The sequence below is a fragment of the Dermacentor variabilis genome, chromosome 4 (genome assembly GCF_050947875.1).
Source record: "Dermacentor variabilis isolate Ectoservices chromosome 4, ASM5094787v1, whole genome shotgun sequence".
In the NCBI taxonomy this organism is placed as follows: Eukaryota; Metazoa; Arthropoda; class Arachnida; order Ixodida; family Ixodidae; genus Dermacentor; species Dermacentor variabilis.
Genome location: NC_134571.1, coordinates 55,687,177 through 55,710,463, shown reverse-complemented (window position 1 = coordinate 55,710,463; position 23,287 = coordinate 55,687,177). Strand labels below are relative to the sequence as shown.

The window sequence follows — 23,287 nt, the reverse complement described above, 5'->3', positions numbered from 1 at the left end:
CATTACTTTTATGGTAAACTCGTTGACTTATGAGCATATTAAAAACATCGTCTTTGATACAACAATGTTCCTTCAAGCACGATAAGCGCCACCAAGGAAAAAAAAATTGCTCTATATTATAGAGCTGGTTGCTCCACGAACAGTAAAAATGACTCCCAAACGATATCGATGTGCCGATGGCAAGGTCACGAATTAAATATTTAACACGTAAAAAAAAAAGAGATCGGTCACCGCAAACTAAACGTGCCGCAACGAACATGCTGCGGGAGTTTCACAACACAAATTTCCCCTGTTCACTGATTTAAAAAAACAAGAACAGTATAGTTCGCGTACGGCCAGAACTATGTGCGGGCGTTAAGAAAGCACCTTCGCTCTCCCGCTAAATAGCGTACAGCCGTCGCTCATCCCTGCTCGCGTTGCACTAACGAGTTTCGAAAGTGGCGCGGGTATGCGCGTGTCAGTAGGGTGCGTCAGATTTTTCTCGCTGTTCGCATCGCGGCTTGATCCAGGGCTTCGTCCCAGAAAGTGCACGGTTCGGGCGACACCATAGGCGATCCCAGCGAGCAGTTGAACGCGTCCGCAAACTGCGGCGTGTGCCTGAGCGGCACGTTGCAGCGGTAGGCGGCGACGGGCAGCGCCTTCGAGGACCGCTCGTCGCCCACGTTCTCGCACTGCTGGTAGCAGAAGGCCACGAAGAACAGCTGCTCCTCGCTCATCCACCCGAGGCCCTTGAGTCGCTGTGCGGACGCGGTCGACACGAAGGCCCGATACGCGGGCAGGAGCCCCACGAAGTCTCGCAGCGCGGCCATCTTGTTCAGCGTGCCTCGGTCGACGCGCATGTCTTCCTGGTAGGCCTTTTTCAGGCATTCCTGCGAGTTACGGCAGTAATTTGGAACTACGACTGTACAGACGCTCACACTTCTGTCTATAGCGCCCCGCTAGCAATGGATGAGTAATAAACACGTACAACAGCTGCGAGGTTCAAGGCACTGGGCTCGTAACTCTGCGATGTGTATACGTATCGTTCTGGCCTGCGTTAATGACAAGCACTGCATTTCAAGCCGGCAAGCAAGCGCCACCTCACTGCACTATACAGTAGGGTAAATATCTGTATTTCACGCTTATATGTGACAGAAAAGGACACTCCGTTGACTTAATCCTCTTAAATTAGGACGAGATCAGTGTCTGATAATGTCTACCACAAATGTGCACTGCATTATTAGCTCTTAGCCCACCCGTTGCCTAACTTTTCCAATAAGTGTTTCACTTCGGTGTGATGCTTTGCCAGTTCCTCCATATGGCAACCCGCTTGCAGCCAGCACTGCTTTACGCAGAAATCAGTATGTATACTTCAACTTATACATTTATGCTCAATAAAAAACAAATAAAAAACAAATTTTTATAGATATATCAGCGCAAATTTTCGCCATTACCCGGGAAGGAACCAATAACTGGAGCCCGTATTTACAGAAAGCTCTTGCGCTCGAATTGTTACAACCGAGCAACCGAGCCAATCCTGATGCTAGACATATTATTAGAGAAGGCGGCCAGCCAATGGCAAAAAAGTTATGAACGAAAAGCTTTGTGAATATTGCCCTCGGGGTGGTTCGAATATAAAGAAATTTGTGAATTGAATCAAATAAGAATAGTTGATAAAGCAACGTTCGAATAGCGATCTAATGCCGAATGTTTTCTAAAGAAAGTAAAGTATAAACGTTTGCTGGAGTCAAATTAACAAAAAAAAGAAAAGATTCATTCACGTTATGTGATACCTACATTGAACTGCATGTCACGTCAACTGAGAGGCTTGGAAACAACGCAAAGTAAACGTATCTGGTGCACCAGTGGTCCCGACAGTAATGAGCTCAAGACAACTTGTGTCTGTCTTTCTCGCCGTAGACCGCAACAACAGTTGGTTGTAATCCCTTACAGCATTCGAACTTAAACAAATATTCGACAACCTCGAATAGCGAACTCTCGAATCGAATACGAATCGAATAACAAAGGCTGTTACATTCGTATTCCAAATTTCGGCTATTCGCACACCCCTGCTAGTCATAGGCAATCCTGGCTCATGGGCATTCAAAAGCGACTCTTACTAATCGGCCGCCAAAGCCGCCTTCGCCGTCGGAGTCCCCCGTGTATTGTCGGTCACCCGACAAGTGCAGCTCCAGGAGTCCCATCAACGCGCTGGACGCGGCCAAACCTAGGGCGCCATAGTTGATCCCAGGAAGGCCGTCGGAGCCGAAGAATGGCGGCATCAGCAGCGCCTCCGGCACGGACAGCGTGTGTCCCTCCGAACTGAACGACACCTCCGTGCTCATCGGTAACGCGTGCGACGGCGACGTCCTGTTCAGCTGGCAAGACCTGATCGTTGACGCCGCTGTGGCCCAAGCGAGAAGAGCGTTGGCGCTGCTTATGTTCTCAGAGTAGTCCTGCAGGCAATCTGGAGGTAAACGATCGGTCTCGTTTTAGCGTTCACATTTCCCAGCAGTGCGACGCAGGAGAAGCGCCTACGTTAAAGGTGCTGCGCCCGCTCTGCTTCCCTTCGAATCGAATACGAATATTCGAAGAAAACACCTTCGAATATCATATCAAATATCGAATACTTTTTTCTTAATTCTAAGCCACGTAAAATACAAAGGTTACGTCGAGTACATTTGATAAAATGGAGATTTGTTTATATTATCTGATACATGTAATGCCGTTAACAGCTGAACGCCCGGTCTCCTGAGGAGCTTGTAAATAACGTATTCATTAGTGATCTTATCTACAGTGCACTATGACAATGACTGTGACGCGACAAAGAAAGAGAATACCATCAGACGCACGAAGAGTGTTGTGTTCGATGAAGTGCAATACGTACTACTCTACCACACATCGTTTTACGAGGACACGAACATGGTGAAGTTGCCCAAAGGATAACTTACCTTGCATCTATTGCGACTACAAAATTGCGGGCAGTCCAAAGTCGAGTAATCTTTACTGTACGAATGGAAATTATTGAACAGAAATATGCTCCATAAGTTCGGTCAAGAAACGGATCTTCTTCGCAACAGTTTCTGCACTAGCAGCAGATACATTAGTCCCTACTCACATCAATCTTTCTCCCTCTAGACTCAGGAAAGAATCGTTATTTGTTATATACAAAAAGAAACGAATATTAGAAAATTTTGAATAGTGAATTCTCGAAAAAAATACGTATTGAATAGCCCGCGCTATTCGACTCGCATTCAAAATTTCAAATATTTACACACGCTTATACCCGAGAAGGTAACCGTAAATGCTTCACGTTTCTCGCAGACACGGGGAGCAGCCTTTGCCGTTCTTCAGGGTGAAGCAGAGATAACTGTTGCAGCGCCTAGGGAAGGTGTGCTCAGCACTTACAAGTCATGCGCAATCATGCACACACAGCGAAGTGTCACAAAAGCAGTGCTGTCGTCGCAGTGCAGCACATTGCAAAGGAACACCAATGCGCGCTCACGGATGTCACAAACGAACAACGATGATTGGTCGGCGTATGAGAAACAAAAACGCACGCCTGCTACGAAGGGACGAGTGGGCGACAATTGTCGCCGACTGAGTATACTACCAGTCTCTGCAGACCTTTCTATAAACATTTCTATAGACATGTCACTGACTATGCAACTTCACTTCGCTTGACGGCTGCTGGACCAAATCCGAGCCCATTTCGAATTTTATTGCGAAGCATTCTTGACGAGTTCAACCCAGTTTACTGTAACGGGTATATGGCCGTTTTCGTGCGCCGATCCTCAAGATAGTACAGTATAAATGTGTGGCCCTATTCCGAAGGTAACGCAGTCTAAAATGAGGGCCCCACTGGGCATGTGTGTCCCAGGGGCCATTAGGTGTGCGCCACTGGGTAGGTGTCGCTCTTCAGTGAATCTCTTCGGCGCCGACTTGGGACACTGGGTCCCATAACAACAACATAAAACACCACGCGCTGCACTCCTCATCAGTATGCAACACAATGTTCATCAGTTGAACTCAGATATCTGAAGCGCTTCCTGCAGCTCCTACAACACCCCTACCCAATCCTGTGAGTGTGCCGCTGGCCCATACCAACTTTGCCACTCATCCTACGTCGCTGCCGCTCAGTTATGCAGCCGTGGTTGCGCGGCCACCTGCGCAGACAGCTTCCTTTTCATCGCCCATGCATCCGGCTTCATTTCCAGTTGCCCGACCGTCACCACAGTTTTTGCGTCCCACCGAGACGCGGCGCACTCAAGACAACCGGCCTATCTGCTTCGCCTGCGGCATTGCTGGTCATGTAGCGCGCTTCTGTCGCCGCCGCGCCCCAACTGAGCGTACCAGCTTTGACACTCCCAGCTACGCGCCAAAATACGCCGCCCCACCTCCATTTTCACCGCGACCTCTCGACATTGATCGCCGGTCGGAAACTCGGCGCTCTCCTTCCCCTCGTCAGCGTACGATTTCGCCCCTGCGTCGTCGAGTTCCCACTGAAGAGGGAAACTGACTGCTGCAGTTCCCGAGGCAAGAACCGCAATTACATCGGCGTTCTCAAGACCTCAATCTTCGCCGCAAAATGTTATTAGCATTTTTGTAGAGGGAGTACCCGCAGTCGCACTAGTCGACACCGGAGCAGCCGTTTCCGTCATTCACGAGAGCCTTTGCCGCAAGCTACGAAAAGTGACTACAGTTCGCTCTGGCCTGGTGCTCGCCACTGCCAGCGCGCATTGAATTCACCCTTCAGCTGTATGGACGGCCCGTTTCGTCATCAACGACGTTCTGTACATAATCGAGTGTTTCGTGCTACCATCTTGCTCTCACGACCTCATCCTTGGTTGGGATTTCCTGTCACGTCATCATGCTGTCATTGACTGTTCGCGTGCAGAAGTGTCGCTTTTACCACTATGTGAATCGCTGCCGACCAGCTCTCCTCACTTTGCCGACAAACTCACTGTTGATGCCGACACAACCATACCTCCTGAGTCGTCGATGGCTATTGTCTTGTAGTTTGATGCCACATCTGACGCCACTGTAGTGTTCACGCCATCCGATGTGTTTGCTCAACGCAAGCGCAGTGTTCTTCCGTTTGCCGTGCTTACTGTAACATCTGGGTCAACTGTGATGCTGGTGACCAACTACTACCAGTACCTGATCAGCCTACTGCGTGGAGAGACCGTAGGATACTTCCAGGCGGTCGATTACGCCGACGACCTCGATATTCCTACCGACTCCCTCCGTCATGTTGACTCCATCGCTCCGGTCTCCGGCTCATCAACTTCAGTGGTTTCTGACAACGCCATCGACCCTGCTCTTTCCCCACCTCATCGCCGCCAACTTCTCGCCCTCCTTCACCAGTTTGTCAACTCCTTCGACTGTAATCGGACGTCACTGGGCTGTGCCACCGGTGTTTCTCACACCATCGAAACCGGTTCCCACTCCCCCTTGCGACAGCGCCCGTATCGTGTCTCCGCCGAAGAGCGCCGACTCATCACGGAGCAAGTGGACGACATGCTCAAACGTAGAGTCATCCGTCCCTCTTAAGGTCCTTGGTCTTCACCTGTCGTATTGGTGAAAAAAAAAAGATGGCTCCATTCGCTTTTGTGTCGACTACAGACGCCTAAATAAGATATCGAGAAAAGACGTTTATCAACTGCCTCGAGTCGATGACGCTCGCGACTGTTTACAAGGCGCAGAATACTTCAGTTCCTTGGATCTGCGCTCCGGGTACTGGCAAGTTCCAATGGCCGAGCCTGACCGTCCGAAAACCGCATTCGTTACACCCGATGGCCTCTACGAGTTTAACGTCATGCCCTTCGGGTTGTGCAACGCGCCTGCTACTTTTGAGCGTATGATCGACACCATCCTTCGCGGCCACAAATGGAAGACCTGTTTATGTTACCTAGACGACATCGTCGTTTTCTCAATCGATTTTCCGACGCACCTCGCTCGCCTATATGACATTCTGACCTGTCTCGCATCTGCCGGCCTACAGCTTAACCTCAAGAAATGCCGTTTTGCTGCAAGAAAACTAACCATATTGGGTCACGTTATCTCAAAAGACGGCGTCCTCCCGGACCCAGACAAGCTCCGCGCCTTTGCCGACTTCCCAACGCCCACGTCTATCAAAACCCTCAGAAGTTTTATTGGATTATGTTCCTATTTTCGTCGCTTCGTACGCAATTTCGCATCCATCATGGCACCTTTGACAAGTTTACTTTCCGCCAGTAACGGCATAGCAGCGTGGTCACTTGAATGTGATGCAGCGTTTCGGCAGTTACGCCACTTGTTGACCTCACCACCGATTCTTCGCCACTATAGGACCCTGATGCTCCCACGGAAGTCCATACTGACGCCAGCGGAGTTGACCTTGGCGCGGTCTTAGCGCAACGGAAAGCTGGCTATGATGAATACGTCGTCGATTATGCGAGCCGTACTCTAAAGAAAGCAGAATTAAATTACTCCGTCACAGAAAAGGAGGGCCTAGCGATCATCTGGGCACTAAGCAAGTTTCGCCCATACCTTTACGGCCGTTCTTTTGCCGTTGTCACTGACCACCATGCCCTTTGTTGGCTTTCTTCCTTGAAAGACCCGACTGGACGCTTAGGACGTTGGGCGCTTCGCTTGCAAGAGTACGACATCCGCGTCATGTACCGCTCCGGTCGCAAGCACTCCGACGCTGATGCGCTCTCTCGCTCTCCACTGACGCCTGATTTGGTGTCTTTGTCAGCTTCCTCGTCGAACCTGTCCCCGTTCACCATCACTGACATGCTCACAGAGCAGCGCAAGGACCCCACCCTTGCAATGTTACTTGACTACATTGCCGCTCCGTCTGACGTCCCTTCGACACGAGCACTGCGTCGCCAAGCAACGCACTTTTCCGTGCGGGACAACATTTTATATCGTCGCAACTACATGCCCGACGGACGCAAATGGCTCCTCGCTATACCTCGTCATATGCGCTCTGACGTCTGCACGTCTTTTCTCTCTGATCCCCTAAGCGCCCATGCCGGCGTCCTCAAAGGGTTGCGTCAGCGTTATTATTGGAGAGGCATGCACAACTTTGTGCAAAAGTTCATTCAGTCTTGCACTACATGCCAACAAGGCAAGACACCTACCCAGCGTTTCACAGGGCCGTTGCAGCCGCTACCATGCCCGTCTCGTCCGTTCGACCGCGTCGGCATCGACCTCTACGGCCCGTTTCCATGCAGCGGGCGTGGAAATCGGTGGATTATTGTCGGCGTAGATCACCTTACTCGCTACGCTGAGGCTGCAGCTCTGCCAGCAGCGACCGCCCGTGACGTTGGTTTTTTCATACTTAGAGCCGAGGCGAAACAGCGCGAAAAAGACGAGGACACAAGGAAACAAATACCACAGACAAGCACTGTATTCGTTTCCTTGTGTCCTCGTCTTTTTCACGCTGTTTCACCTCAGTTCTAAGTGTGAACCAACTAGCCCTCATCAAGATCTTACTAATGCAAGTTTTTTCATTCTTCGCAATTTTGTTCTTCGCCACGGTGCTCCCCGAGAATTACTGAGTGATAGGGGCCGTGTCTTCCTGTCGAAGGGCATCCAAGCCCTTCTCACTGAGTGCAGGATAATTCATCGCAAATCGACCGCGAACCATCCCCAGACCAACGGTCTGACCGAGCGCTTCAATCGCACACTTGGCGACATGTTGCGGATGTATATTTCATCCGACCACTCCAACTGGGACACCGTATACTTCCCTTTGTTACGTTCGCGTACAACACCGCGAAGCAAGCGACCACCGGCTTTTCCCCTTTTTTCCTTGTGTATGGCCGTGAGCCTTCATGCCCTTTGGACACCATACTGGCGTACCAACCTGACGCTACAGAGTGTACTCCGCTTTCCGAAGTCGCCAAATATGCTGAAGATTGCCGTCAGCTGTCACGTGCCCTGACTAGTGAAACTCAAGAACGTCAAAAGACAAGACATGACCGTGATCATCAACCACCGCACAACTCTGCTCCTGGTTCGCTTGTGTGGCTTGGGATACCAGCCCACACTCCTTGCCTTTCTTCCAAACTCCTGGCCCGTTATCACGGTCCGTACCGCATCATCGAGGCCACTTCAACGGTAAACTACATCGTCGAGCCGCTCACCGTGTCACCAGACCTGCGTCGTCGTGGGCGAGAGACTGCAGTACATGTCAACCGCCTGAAACCGTATTACGACCCGCTCATCTTTTCCGTGCCCTGAGTCGCCAGGATGGCTACGCTTCGCTCCCGGGGCATTGTAATGAAGCAGACGCGCCCCTGTGTAAGCGCCGTCTGAAGAGGAAGACGAAGGGCCGCGCCGTGATCGCGAGCGAGCCCCGTGCTACAGCAGCCCTTGCAGTGCCTTGATTTATCTAGCGTTCCACACCGTTGTGAACAACAATAAATCTCGTCGCAATGTTAATATTTTTAATGCCGCTGTTAGCAGGTGTGATGAAATTGACCTTTATTTTAAACAGATATTCCAAATAAGTTGCCGCAAAGACCGGATATAGCGGGAAAATAACATCCATTGGCATGGCGTTAATCGACCATAAATATGCATGTCTGGTACCGGCTTGGAAACAAGTAGCATAGTTAGCATCTAAACAAGCGAACATGTGCGTACACCATGCTGTGCCACAGAAATCGAACCAAACTATCCGTTTTCTTTTACGTAATATAATAATTGGAAGGACAAGAGCAATCGCATATTGTTTATCACATAATTTCCAGACAACCACTGAGGTTGGTAGCTAATAGCACGTTCTTAACTGCATGATTTGCTTCGCTAGTGGGAACCACATAAGTCAAGGACGTGGTTTTTCCGAGGGGAACAAGAAAATTCGGCTACATGTTACACTCCTGTAACACGTGAAGGCGAAAGCCTGCTGGCACATTTGGTAATGCGTCGCCTCGCATCGTCGCGTTGCTGCTTTCGCAGTTCGACTTCTTCGGCTCGTTTTAGACGCTCAGCGGCGGCTTCGCGCACTCGTACAGCGGGGTAAGACTCAAGCCAACGCCGTTTCTCTTCGGCTTTACGTTGCATCCTCCCAGCAGTGAATGGAAACTTATGCTGTTCTGTGCGTTGAATCGGTGATTTCAATGAGTATGTATGCACTGTTGGATTCACTTTGCTGAACACTTGTAGCCTCTGCCTTACGGAGGTATGAGGCATTGAGAAGGTCACGTTTTTTTTTTGTGTGTGTGTGTGCCATTCGATTAGATGCCGCGTTTCTGTACGTTGTATGCTTCATTTCAATCAATGTATGCACTGTACGCTTCACTTTCATAAGTGCTTGTAGCCTCTGCATTACGAGAGGAATGAGCCGTTACATTTTTTTGCTTGCTTATGGGGGTATGAGCCATTGCTGATGATGATAGTTTTTGCACCATTGGACCGGACGACGCGTTTTTTCTTTTTTCAAGGCCATCAGGGGTATGAGCCACTTAAGGCTTTCGCCTTAAAAAAAAGGAGAAAGTAGCGGCAGGTTCATATCGCACACAACACAGACATGTCTTTTTATCAGACATGTCTGTGTTGTATACGATAAGTGACATCCTTGCTTTGCGCATGCTATGTTAAAATTTAAGCATTTGTCGTCGACATTCCCCACGGTTAACGTTACGAAGTATTTGATTCTGCGTAATTATCTTTCATGAATCGGTCGCGAACGCCTGTGTCGTTATACATACAATAAACGCACTGGTGAGTCATGCGTTAAAATTTGTTTTATTAGCAACTGCAGTCTCCTTTCCCGTATCCAACATTGAAAGCTCAGCGGAAAAGAGTCAGCGACGTAGTACAGGAGTCAGCAACGTCATCGAAACAGCGCACCATCAGATAGAGAGCCTGACAGTGTCACTGCGCCGCAATCTGGGTACCCAAATCGTCAGATGCCGTAAAGATAATCGTGTAGCACGTTTCGCTAAAACCGACTCTTCTTTAACTTTCTTTCTGTTTGTTGAAGGAAAATTCAGTATAAATTTCCTTGGGAGACACAGCTAAAGGCTGCGGAAATACCTGGTTTTATGTGGTTTACCGATGTTCCTTGAATCGTAATCAGTTTTGTTGTTTTGTTAGTTGCCAAGGCAACTAACACTAGTTTCAGCGCACTAAAGTTAGCAAGAGCTTGTAAACAGAAACTGCTAATTTTATCACCGCGTCTTTCTTATTTTTTTAGCAGCGAGGCTGTATATCACTAGGGTTCCGTGCATTTTTGTTCTCCGTGAACAAAAACTATCATCATCAATGGCTCGTACCCCCGTAATCATGTAACCACTCTAATCGCTCATAGCCCCGTAAGGCAGAGCCTACAAGCACTCAGCAATAGGAAGCGAACAGTGCTTACATTCTTTTGAATCACGCATACAACATACAGAACAGCATGTTGACAACTGTCATTATTAATGGCTCATACCCCCGTAAGGCAGAGGCTACAAGCACTCAGCAAAGTGCAGCGAACAGTGCATACATTCTTTGTTTTGTTTTGAAAACAGATATGCATTTGACAACGAAGAGGAAGCGAGGCGCAGGCTGCCAACTGCCACCGGAAGAGGCGCAATGCCTGCCTATACTCTTCAGAAAGGAGGAGGCAGAAACATAAAATCACTCGTAGAACATACAGAACAGCATACGTTTCAATATAGGTCAAGTTAAAAAAAAAAAGACACTTGAAGCACATAATTGATAAGGCGCTCGTGATAGCAATGCGAAGCACGTAGCGCTTCCCGCAACGTTTTCCGGTAAAGATCCCCTTCACATTTGACACGCTATGGCGTTCTGCAGCTAATAACGCCGTCACAGGAGCAATTCCTAGCCAGGGGGGCCGCACTTCAATGCCCGCAAAATGCAAAAAGGCTTGCGTACTTAGGTTTAGGTCTACATTACCAAACGTTAGGTGGCCAAATAATCTGGAGGCTCTCGTTGCTCACGTTACAGTTTCGGGGACGTGAAACCCACTTTTTTGTATTAATAACATTGGTTTTAATCTTCGTTTACGCGACCTTAAGATATGAATCAATGCGCATCCGCTCGGCTTTCCATTCTGCCGATGATCGACTGAGTCGAAAGGCAAGCAGCTAGCTACAGCGATACACTTGACTATAATGACTGCGTCGGAGTTGAGTGCGCTTACCAAGCTCTTGCAAGCGATGGTAGCCCAAAACGCGTGCTTTCTTGGTCAATGCCAGGCGAATATTGATCTTCTGGCCCACGCTCATCCAGCTGTTTGCGTCGACCAAGGAGAGAGTTGAGCGCAGTATGATGCTGATCATGGCAGAGGCCTCGCGCGTCGCGGCACCTCCGGCCACCCCGACGCTATCCAGGAAGCGTCTGGATAGTGCATAGTGCAGCAGTCGCTCCAGCGTGGTGTAGCAGTAGTAGTGCCGCAGCTGCATTGGCTCCAGAAGGGTCGGCTCGGCGATGGGAGCGATGCGACGCAGCACCGACCACTGCACGTACCTGCGATCGGCCCAGGAACGCACGACAGAACGTTATAAAACCCTCAAGACAAACACTTCATCGATCTAGGCGTCTACTTTAGCCCACTAAGAAACCGCGCAACGTTTTTCTTACGCCAAATGTGTGTGCCGAAACGCTTGACAAAGCACTTGTCTTATATCCTATAGAGTTTACTTCGAAAACGTTGTCCGCTGTTGATACTTCCGTTGGCTTGCAATCGCACATAGGCAGGCAAGCAAGTGGCACCACACTGTGCCCTGAACTGGAGAGTCGGTGAAAATTTGTTTATGTTGGCCAATATAGCTTGACTATGCATAATCTTCTAATTAGATGAACTTGCGCGAAAGTATACACTGAAAGCCAATCGTTTGCTGTAGCGTGGACGCATGATGCGAAGAACCCAAAACGGAAGCAGAAAGTCAGGATTGAAGCGACAAGTGTCTACGCGGCAAGCCAGCAGTGGCGCTACAGGAACTACTTGAAAAAACAATCAAGGATAGGTGCGATGCTACATCACTCGCACGATGTTTTGTCTCTCACCTCGCAGCTAATACATGCATAATAAGTCTTATGAAGCTCACGTTATTAGAGTCAAAGTATGTCCGCTTCGCCTAGGAACTCGTATGCAAAAATGCCACGTTTGTTGCGCTCATTACTTCTTTATAAAAAATCTGTATAGCTTAAGAAAAAAACACGCTTTATATAGGCAATGATGACAGCGACAGCAGTCGTCAAGGAAGAACAGACATTGCGAGCAAAAACATCGATCCGCTTTAGATCACCATTTTTCACCTGTTCAGCTGCGTCGTGCTGAACTTTGCGAGAATCTCTTCGACCACCTGGATAATGTGGATCGACGCGACCACTATGCAGTCCTCGACGTCGAACTGGATGTCCAGCGTCTCGCCGAGGTAGAGGAACATGTCGGCCACGGTCACATTGGCCGCGAAGAAGCCTCCTTTTCCGAGCGGGAACGCTCTCTTCACGGGCAACCAGGTGAAGCGGTGAAGCAGGCTCACCAGGAACGCGTCGACGCGGATGATGTCGCGGAGCATTGCTGCGGGAATTTCCTTCCCCGTCACTAGCGCGAAGGCCCTCTTGATGAAGTGGGCGCTGCCCGTCAGGTCTTCAATGAAGGGCGCGTACATGTGGAAGTCGACCTTATCGAAGACGAACGTCCAGTTGGCGCCGCTGCACTGGGCGACGGCGTCCCTCCGGGCTCGTCCGACGCTGAAGATTGTCTCGAAGCCGTAGTGGACGTTCAGCTGCACAATGTGCTTCAGCGGGTGCTCGCCCGACTCGTCGTCATCGTCCAGGGTGACACCCTCGATGCGCATGAACTCCCTGAGCGCCTCCACGTTGCGCTTCGGCTGCATGCAGGTCCAGTACAGGTTGACCGCCTTCTCCTCCGAGGAGCTGGCAGCCGCGGAGTGCGGGAGTTCCTTCAGGACGCGGCTCATGAGCGCGACGATGCGGTGCCGGTGTTCCGCCTTGACGGTGTACTCGTGCGGCAGCCGCAAGCTCCAGCGCTTGCAGACGAACTGGTAGAAGTCCGAACAGGGTTCCTGGTCGTAGGAGAGTGCGTCCTGGAAGATGCTGGAGAACTGTTCGCAGCTGGGCGACGTGCAGACGAGCGACGGCGCGGTCGCTTGCGTTAGCCGACCGCTCACCTTTGCCGGCTTGGTCGCGCTGTCGTCCTCGGCCTTGAGCAGGGCTCCGGCCTTGTGCCGGTAAGAAACTTCGAGCACGTGCCACATGGCGTAGATGGCGATCGAAAGGACCATGCTGGCGACGAGTGAGACGATCATGTTTCGCCTGACGCCACCCTGCATGCAGGCGAAGCTTGCTAAATGCGCGGCTACGTATAGAGTAGCGAACGAAACGACATGATATTTTGCTTCTGCATCCTGTTAGGCAAGCTGCTCAGATCATTGGAGCTGCGTTATGCCAAACCACTAGCTTTTAGGGCAATGGTTTCTTGAACACGCACTACCATCGTAATTTGTTCACACAGCATATAGCCCAACCACCGGCCGTCTACGTAATCTGGGTATTCCAAGAATCCATGACAAGGAAACCATGATAACAACCAATATTATAAATGCGTACGTGCTGGTTAGATAAACGTTAATGATAGGCGGGCGTTTAGCTGAACAAAAGGTTTGGCATGCTGCTACAGGATTGATGTGCCGGGTGTTTCAGCGAACACTTTCAAAAAATTTGAAGGTTTGTCTGTGACAGATAGCACAATTCTGGTACATGAGCTGGTCTACTGAAAGAGGCGGACATTACTTGCAAAAACAAATTAAATGCATAAGAATAATTTATACAAATTCACTAATTAAGTTTTAACTAATTATTTATAGCACATACTGCAATTTACGAATTCCAGCCGGGGTGTTGGCAAGGCGGATTCCCTTGAAACGATTTCGCAAGATGACACCAGTTTGGCGATATTAATTTTCGAATATTGCAGAGCAATGTATTAGCGTCCCAGTTACTTTTGTGCTTCACTGAATAAAACAACGTTTTGTTAAGAAAGTAAGTGTAACGACAGTACGCTTTCGCCGCAAGTTTGACGGCGAATATCTCGTAAATGGCGTCATCCACACAATCCTTTTCAGACAGACATGCCTTGCAGTCTCAGCAGCTAGAATTTCTAAATTGCAATATGTACGACAAGGTTAAATTAAAACACAATTAGTTAGAACATAATTAGTGAATTTTCGCTAATTAGTCGATTATGCATTTGAAATTTTTTGTGCATGTCCGCTTCTTCGAGTAGACCAGCTCATGGACTATAATTGCGCTATCTGGCCGCAGGCAACGTTTTTTTTTTTATATTGGAAGTGTTCGCTGAAACACCCTGTACAACAAGAGATCAAAGGACGAACGATAAAGAAAGAAAAAAAAGCATAGTGATCACCATGAAATGAACAAGGTGGAAAGTGGAGCTTTGTGCATGACACCGTCAGTTGCCAAAATGTTATGCCTTTCTGTAGTGCAAACAAAGGGACAGAGATGGATAACATTTTGTTTATTGACGGCGCCGTAGATCTCCACTTTCCACCTTGTTCATGTCATGGTGCTCATCCCTGTCCCTTTCTGAATTTTTGTGAAAGTGGATGCGCGTGCGTTCCTTTTCTTCTACTTCTTTTCTCTAGCTCGAGCACGCACTTGACCGAGGACGGGAAGGGGAAGGGCTACGCCCCTGTAAGTCACTAACAGCTTATCTTGAATTTCATTATCTTTTATCTTATCATTTTATCTCATTGGGATAATATAGAGACAAAAAACACGCACACACACACAATTAAGCTTGGAGCACATTATCAATTTCCCCGTCTGCTAAAGAATTAGCACTTCTAAGTTTATGTGGTACACATGTGGAATAAGGTTGAGCGCTCTGGTTGCTAATCTGCAAATGCGATCTTTCTTGGCATGCATGTGCAGTGAACCATTTGTCTGGTACTAAAACGGTCAGGAACTTTTGAATAAGCTGTTGTGAATTAGCGACAAAGTTTATGTGCAGTCACTCTTTCGCACGTCCGCGGCCCGCTACGTCTACTGCGTAATCGATCATGAACAAACCCAAATTTCCACCTCAGTGAATCAGTGTTTTTTTTTTCTGTAGACAGTACAGATTTTGTTCAACAAAGCTAAGACCATGATACTACATCTGTCGTCTTTAGCACGCGAGCTCTACGATGAGGCGGAGATACTTTGTGTCTGCTTAAGTTGCTCTGAAAAGACTATTTACCTAAAATGTGTTAAAATTAACTTTTTTGTTACTAGCCTGGGGTCAGTTGTTCACATGAAAAATTTGTAGGGCGTGACAATTTATGGTATAACTATTTTTTAGGAATCCAAGAAATCGCACGCAATTTGATATATTCATCATGGAAATCGAAGGACAAATGCAGGCAGTTTCTAGACTGAGCGCGTGTCGATGAGCGTCCAACGACAACGTGCGGGGCGAAGTTTGAATCATGGCGGCTAATCCTGACCCGACACACAACCAAGACACAGCGGCACATGCTTGCCAGACAAAGCGTGCTGTATCAGTGTAGGGATGGTAGATTAATTTTTACAGCGAATCTGTATACCTTTACCGTCCAAAGAAATTTTCGTGACGTTGTGGCAAGCACAAAAACTTCCCATAGGTGAGCCGATTCTGGAGACAGTGCAATGCCAGGCCGACCCGCGGTAGAGGTGAAGCAGGCGTTAAGCACTCCCCATACGTGGGCCGATCCCGGAGACAGTGCAATGCCAGGCCGACCCGCCGCGGAGGTGAAGCAGGCGTTAAGCACTCCCCATACGTGGGCCGATCCCGGAGATAGTGAAATGCCTGCCCGACCCGCGGCGTAGGTGAAGCAGGCGTTAAGCACTCCCCACACGTGGGCCGATACCGAAGATAGCGCAATGACGAACCGACCCGCGGCGGAGTTTTCAATTAAAATTAAATTATGGGGTTTTACGTGCCAAAACCACTTTCTGATTATGAGGCACGCCGTAGTGGAGGACTCCGGAAATTTCGACCACCTGGGGTTCTTTAACGTTCACCTAAATCTAAGTACACGGGTGTTTTCGCATTTCGCCCCCATAGAAATGTGGCCGCCGTGGCCGGGATTCGATCCCGCGACCTTGTGCTCAGCAGTCTAATACCATAGCCACTGAGCAACCACGGCGTGTCGCGGCGGAGGTGAAGCAGGCGTTAAGCACTCAGCACACGTGGGCCGATCCCGAAGATAGTGCAATGCCGGGCCGACCCTCGGCGGAGTTGCGGTTCGCCATCAAGCGGCCCACATACACAGCTTCGCTGGTCATCCTTCACAGAGTGGAAGGGCACCGAGTTTTTTTTATTCTATTAAGGGCCAATCATTCATCCTGTTAGCCTATAATCGAATAATGGGTTTCGATTCAGGGTTTTTCATCGATTAGTTGATTAATCGAAGTTTTTGATAGGCACTTTGAAAAGTTTTGAACACAGTTATCTACTTTTGTAGGAGCCTGTTGTGAAGTTTGATCGGTGTTACCAAGTTAGAAGTACAAGTGTATAAAGTTTGATAAAGAATAATACAGACTAAATAGAGTTTGCACTACTGGCATTCGAAAAGATAAACAATGTATGTTACAAAATGGCACTTTGAGATAAAGAAGAGACATCACACTAGTGAAGCCCCGTACACTACAGTTAAGCAAGAAATAAGAAAAAGGGCAAAAGTTAAAGGCGAAGTCCAACTAAATTATGCAGGAAATTGCAAAATGCACAGAGGAAACGAAAATTGCTGGTTTAGGATTTTAAGCCACATGCTCTTTTCTACAAAGCAAAGGAATGTCAATTGGCAGCGACGTTTGTGTGAAATGGGCACCTTCTGTGAATGGCCAGATAACCAGCACGAGAGAAGTGACGCTCGGAAGCTACAGATTTGCTGGAATCGACGTGAACTCCACCGCTATATGTCAAATGCATGCTCCAAACCGGCGTGAATGCTATGCAACGTATTTAGTGGACTGGGAGTGACACGACGATCTGCGACTGGGTTGCTATAGTATGCTTTGGATTGCGAGGGCATTTCAAGACTCTGGCTTTGGGCGGCGTGGTGGCGTGTGGAGGAAGAGAGGGGAGGCGCTCGTCTCGGCATCACTCGGGACTCGCAATTACAGTCGGCAGTCGCTATACCACAGGCCCACAGCCACTGCTCGTGCTCCGCATTTGCAGCACGATTTCAAATTTTTCGCGCCACCCGTGTCTAACTCTTAAAAGTGATTAATCGAAGATGTATAATCGATTAACTCGATCAAATGAAAGGCGGACATCGATAACGATTAATTGACTTGCGGGATACGTTTAATAGATTAATCGTTCGTCGATATTACCAACCCTATTGGCGGCAAGGACTTACGGAGTCGCCATCAGTCGGAAGCGGCTCGCTTTCGCAGTATCAGGGATAACGCGGCGCGCGCTCCTCGTATACGTTTGGCTGTCGGCGCTCAATGAAAACACCACGCAGGAGCCCTCCTGGACATTTCTGTAAGTACTCTCGAAATGACAGAAGTATGTTGCTGCCAAAATAATGATCTTGGGCAAACAGAAAGCACAAAACGATTTACGGACGCTATTTCTTTGCCGAATACGTACAGTGTGCCCACTGCGCGCGGTCGCCGCGATGGAGTCCTCCGAACCGGTTTATTGCGTGAACGGTAGTCAATCACCGAGTGAACTATGTGAAATTTGTTCTTATAGTGGGCTGTCTGTATAACGAACTGGAGCACAGAAATTGATGCAGCTTCAATGCAGCGATCGCACGGGTTCGCAGTGACCGACTGAGCATGCATGTGTGCGCACAATGTTTCGCTTTCGCTGCGAGCGCGTTTTCGCACCGTGCCGTGAGCTGAGGCCGCAGCATATGAACAGTCGACACTACACAAGTCACCACTGTTGCGCGGACGCTATCAGATCTGTTTAAAAATAATTTCATTATAACTACGGACTTCGACTCCTACGGCGACCTGCAATGTGCGGTCGAGGTTACTCAATCTTTTTTTTTTTTACTTCTAAATTCTTCGACGTTTCAACATCATTATTTCTCAAGTTGCATCGCACTGTATGTTTATCGGTATTCTCAGTGAGCAATTTCCTGCTGCTTTTTTTTCTTAATCCAGTAAATTCATAGTTTGGTGCTGACACAAACATGAGCATATGCCATGATTTTTTTTAATGATCATCTTGCCGTTCCCTATCCATTCCAATAAACTTACTAGTAGCTAACATCAAGAAGTTCATAGACCAAAGCTTCATGATGTAACCCGGCGGCGAGCGCGCGATAGCGTCTCAGTGCGCGCTTTCTGCTACTCACTGAACATCGCAGCACTGATGCCGTGGCAGAAATATTTCTCGCGGATGTGCTTATGCACACCCGAGTTGTAGCCGATGGCTGCTTGCCAGTTTTAAGTTTCGCGATGCAAGCTTCACGCAGCTTCTTGTCCTGTGGGTACGTGTGAACGCTGATACCGGGCTCCGTTGCATACGTCCGGCATTGTGGCACCGAGCAGTATCCTACCATGTTGGACGGCTTCAAATGCAGCCACTACCCATTAGAGTGCTTTCAAGTGGTGTCAAGCACACTTTTGAAGCAGGAAAACCTCCCCACTTAGTCACAACCGCAGCGCTGGTGGGAATTTAAACTTTCGTTTTCAGCTTGCTTCGGCGCTTCCGAAGCAGCCGACGCGGCCGCTGTGTACATGTGATCCCTCACGCCACGTCACACCGACGGCGGCACCAGCTTTTCCAGGGGTGGAGCTCGCCCCCAATGTCAGTGTAAGTGCTGCGAGCGGCCGAGACGTTCGAACTTCCTCGCGCTTGTTGTCACGGGGCATTTCGGTGCGATATGATAGCGGGAACCCGCCGTGGTTGCTCAGTGGCTATGGTGTTGGGCTGCTGAGCGCAAGGTCGCGGGATCGAATCCCGGCCGCGGCGGCCGCATTTCGATGGTGGCGAAATGCGAAAACACCCGTCACATATTTAGGTGCACGTTAAAGAACCCCAGGTGGTCAAAATTTCCGGAGTCCTCCACTACGGCGTGCCTCATAATCAGAAAGTGGTTTTGGCACGTAAAACCCCATAATTCTTCTATGATAGCGGGACGTCCTTTTCTGCACTCCCGGAGCGCTCGGTTTCAATATTGCCTGGATTTACCGCTGAAATTTGATGATAAATATCTCGAATTAGATGCGACTCTCAAGTTTTCAAAAGTAGGTATGCCATAAATTGTGCCGCCCTACAAATTTTCCATATAAACAACTGCCCTCAAGTGCAAAGAAAAAAATGTTAATTATAGATGTTGTTAACCAGTCTTTTCGGAGTAACTAAAGCAGCGACAAAGTATTTCCACCTCGCCGTTGAGTTCTTGTGCGGAGACGGCAGGTCTCTCACGGTCATAGCTCTTTCATAAAAAAATCTGTATCGCCTAAAAAAAGCATCCTTTTACTGGAGTCTGCCTCGCGTGCCTATCACGGTGTACTAGTAGTAATTATTAATGAGGATATTGAAGCTAGAAATTGTTTAGCAGACAGTCCACTAAACGGAAAACTATTATCCACGATTACGCCCTAATGCGAAATTTCAGCTCAACTCTATACGTGTTTTCACTTCGAGATACATTGGCTGGCGCGGACAGTGTGTCTCGTGCGGCACGTTGCAACGGAGCGAAGTTTGGCGTGACTGCCTCGCTTATCGGGCGATCACTAGAGTCAGCGTGGGGGTGACGCGCGGGCGCGATTTGCAGCAGCCGCCGCACACAGACCTCCGCTTGTGCAGCGCTCTGTTTCCAGACAGACGACGCGCGCTACCGTGGCGCCATCTCGGAGCCATCGTCGCCGCAAAGCCCGTATTGCGCGGCGCTACGCTTTTTTTTTCTGACGCTTTCGCCTTTCCCTCCTCCTCCACTTTCCTCCTCGCGCTCTCTTCGCTATCTCCGTCTTTCATCTCCTGCTGCGTTCCGTGTTTTCATCGTTCGCTGTGCTCGTTCGTTCGGTTACGAGGGACAACGCTGACACTCGCCGCAGGAACGGGTGCCTAAGAGCTGCGCTCTAAAAAAAAAAAAGAAGAAACAAGTATTTAAAGCTGCCAAAAGAAGAGGTAAAGAAAAGAAACAGCTTTTTACTAAGCAAATGAAATTTGAAAAAAGCGCTAATCTCAAGTTAGCGCAGCAATCTTTTTTGTCAGAAACAGCATAGCACATGGCCAGACAGAACACCCACGTGGCTATACAGGTCCAGAGTCAAGGACCCGAGAAAAAGGATAATCGAGACAGTGAGAGAGGGCGCGTCGTACCTCTTCGTTGTCACCAGGTTGACACGGATGGTGTTCCTCGCCAGCCACTCCCCCGATCCCAGTCTGGCTGAGGCGCCTAAGAGAGTCATTCGAGGGCGGTGCCGGCAGACGGGCGCTATGGAACTCCGCCGGCTTCGACGACGTGTCTCCGCCGATCCACACGTTCATGGCTCGTCGCGTTGCTCTTCTTCTTCCTTCTTCTTCGTGGTCTCGTTCCCAATCTATGGCACTTACAACAGGCTTCTGGCCCAAGAGCAAGTGCTAAGAGAAAAAAAATATGAGAATAAATATAAAGTATGATTTCTGTAAAGAATTATGGCTGAAAATTTAAATCAGTAATGTTACAGTACTAAATTAAAGACATGCACTGCTGGCAGCGAGGCACTGATACCAGATTAATTTCTAGAAACACATGCATCTGGAATGAATGAGTAAACGAATGATTAACATATCTTTATTGACAATGCTGGCACTTAGCCTCTGCTGGGGTCAGGAAAATTAAGGTATAGAAATAGGTGAAAAGGGAAGTGTAACTGGCTTAGCACATTTCAATGGTCGGTCAATGGCCAGCGCATACTTTACAGCTTAACGTGATAAACAAAGCCCATATATGCTAGCGTTTTCACACGCTGAAGCGAATCTTCAGTTTTGGATAGTTCAGCAAACCAATGACTAATTTATTGATTGCTGCAGCAATTAGGTTCTAACTACAAAAACTGATTTCTTTTTTTGTACTAATGTAGCCCCCATGACCGGACATAAAGGTGCCAAGTTGTTCTGGAATGGTGTTCGGATTTTCTGTGGTTAAATTGTAATAGTACGCTTTCGCATTAGTAGCTCAGATGCATGCGTTTGCTGCATCGAAAGTGATGTTGAAAACATCGATTCGTTGCTCCTCACCAACGAGGAACAGGGCCGGCGGTGGAAACCTACACCTATAAGCCTGTGAAGCTTACTAGCTCACCTTACACCTGCAGTTACAAAGCTTATTGCTGTATAGTTCATCGGCTGTGAAGAGATATATTTTTCTAGATACACTCTTCTCTTCAGCCTGAGACATTTTCTGTGCACGAAAGTGCGGCTCCGCATCGCCGCAGGACATGGGTTTGATCCCAAATGGCGGTGATGGGCGAAGTTTTGTCTTTGTTCGCTATATGATGACAATTTGTGGCCCCATTTGGTAGTTGTCCTTGTCTGGACGCCACGCACTGAATCCTATCGTTGTGACACTTTCACGTTCTGGGAACGTACGTGAGCAACGCGACTATGGTTGCGCGTTGCATACAGTTTCATGCAAGAAATCTCTATGACGCGTTATGCAATTATTGGTACGATATATTCAAGCAGGTTATAAAAAGAAATTCTGGAGTGGCAGCCCTCGCAGATTCTTACCAGCAGAGGTGAAGCCAGCGTTTGCCCCTACTTCACCCTTGAAAGCGTGCTGAACTACACGGAGAACAGTCGCAGTTCAACTACTGTCGATCTGTTATTATAAAGTTTAGACTAATCGGAAAATAATAGAATTTTATTGCGGTGTAATATGTATTCATGGGCTGAATAGTGACATCCCTGATCTCCCATACTTTCAAGCTTCCTCCTAAAACCAGTGACACAGACAGGCACATCGAGAAGCATCTGTACGGCAAAACTGCAGGCATTGTGAAAGTAATTGGAAGTGATAAAAAAAAGAACGCTTCTTGTTCTCCGCCAAATGGCAACGTTAATCGATTCCCCTCGTAAGATGGAGGTCGCCGGCTTCATCTTTAGGACACCGTCTCGACAACGACGTACTGTTCTCCACTCGAGAAGTTTTTTTTTTTTTAAACATCCTTGGATATACTAATCAAAGGTCTTAGGCGTAGCGCTCCCCATAGAGTTTCATACAATAATTGTATGAAACTCTACGGCGTTCCTAACACAGGACAAAAAAAAAAAAAAGCGACACACACATGGCGTATACAAAAATCACGTCCTGAGGAGGTCGTGATTTTTGGTGAAGTCGGTCACTTCCATGTTACCAGGGAAATCGATTAACTCTGGCATTTGGCGGACAATAGGAAGCGTTTTCTTCTCACTTCCAATTACTTTCACAAGGCCAGTTTTGCCGTACAGATGCTTCACAACATGTCTGTCTGTGACGCAGGTTTTAGGATGAAGCTTGAAAGTCTTGGCAGCTCGTATGGGAGATCGGGCTGTCGCTACTCAGCCTATGGCAACATTTTAGCTCAAAAAAACATTCCATTATTTTCCAATTAGTTTAAAATTTATAGTAACAGATCAAGAGCAGTTGAATCGTTGAAGTGTGGCTGTTCTCCGTATAGCTTAGCACGGCATATGGCATACCTACTTTTTAAAACTTGAGAGTCGCATCTAATTCGAGATATTTATCATCAAATTTCAGCGGTAAATCCAGGCAATATTGAAACCGAGCGCTCCGGGAGTGCAGAAAAGGCGGTCCCGCTATCATAGAAGAATTATGGGGTTTTACGTGCCAAAACCACTTTCTGATTATGAGGCACGCCGTAGTGGAGGACTCCGGAAATTTTGACCACCTGGGGTTCTTTAACGTGCACCTAAATATGTGACGGGTGTTTTCGCATTTCGCCACCATCGAAATGCGGCCGCCGCGGCCGGGATTCGATCCCGCGACCTCGCGCTCAGCAGCCCAAAACCATAGCCACTGAGCAACCACGGCGGGTTCCCGCTATCATATCGCACCGAAATGCCCGTGACAACAAGCGCGAGGAAGTTCGAACGTCTCGGCCGCTCGCAGCACTTACACTGACATTGGGGGCGAGCTCCACCCCTGGAAAAGCTGGTGCCGCCGTCGGTGTGACGTGGCGTGAGGGATCACATGTACACAGCGGCCGCGTCGGCTGCTTCGGAAGCGCCGAAGCAAGCTGAAAACGAAAGTTTAAATTCCTACCAGCGCTGCGGTTGCGACTAAGTGGGGAGGTTTTCCTGCTTCAAAAGTGTGCTTGACAACACTTGAAAGCACTC

At 48.5% G+C, this 23,287-nt stretch overlaps 1 protein-coding gene across 1 annotated transcript; it reads right to left on the bottom strand.

Moving 5' to 3' along the window:
* Positions 1-27: 27 nt before the first annotated feature.
* LOC142577765 (neprilysin-1-like) lies at positions 28-11,269 on the bottom strand. Its single transcript, XM_075687219.1, has 3 exons — positions 11,126-11,269; positions 2,100-2,446; positions 28-869 (listed from the first exon to the last, which is right to left on the bottom strand). Exons 1-3 carry the CDS (start codon positions 11,262-11,264, stop codon positions 471-473), a joined length of 885 nt encoding a protein of 294 aa, XP_075543334.1. The 5' UTR covers positions 11,265-11,269; the 3' UTR covers positions 28-470.
* Positions 11,270-23,287: the final 12,018 nt, after the last annotated feature.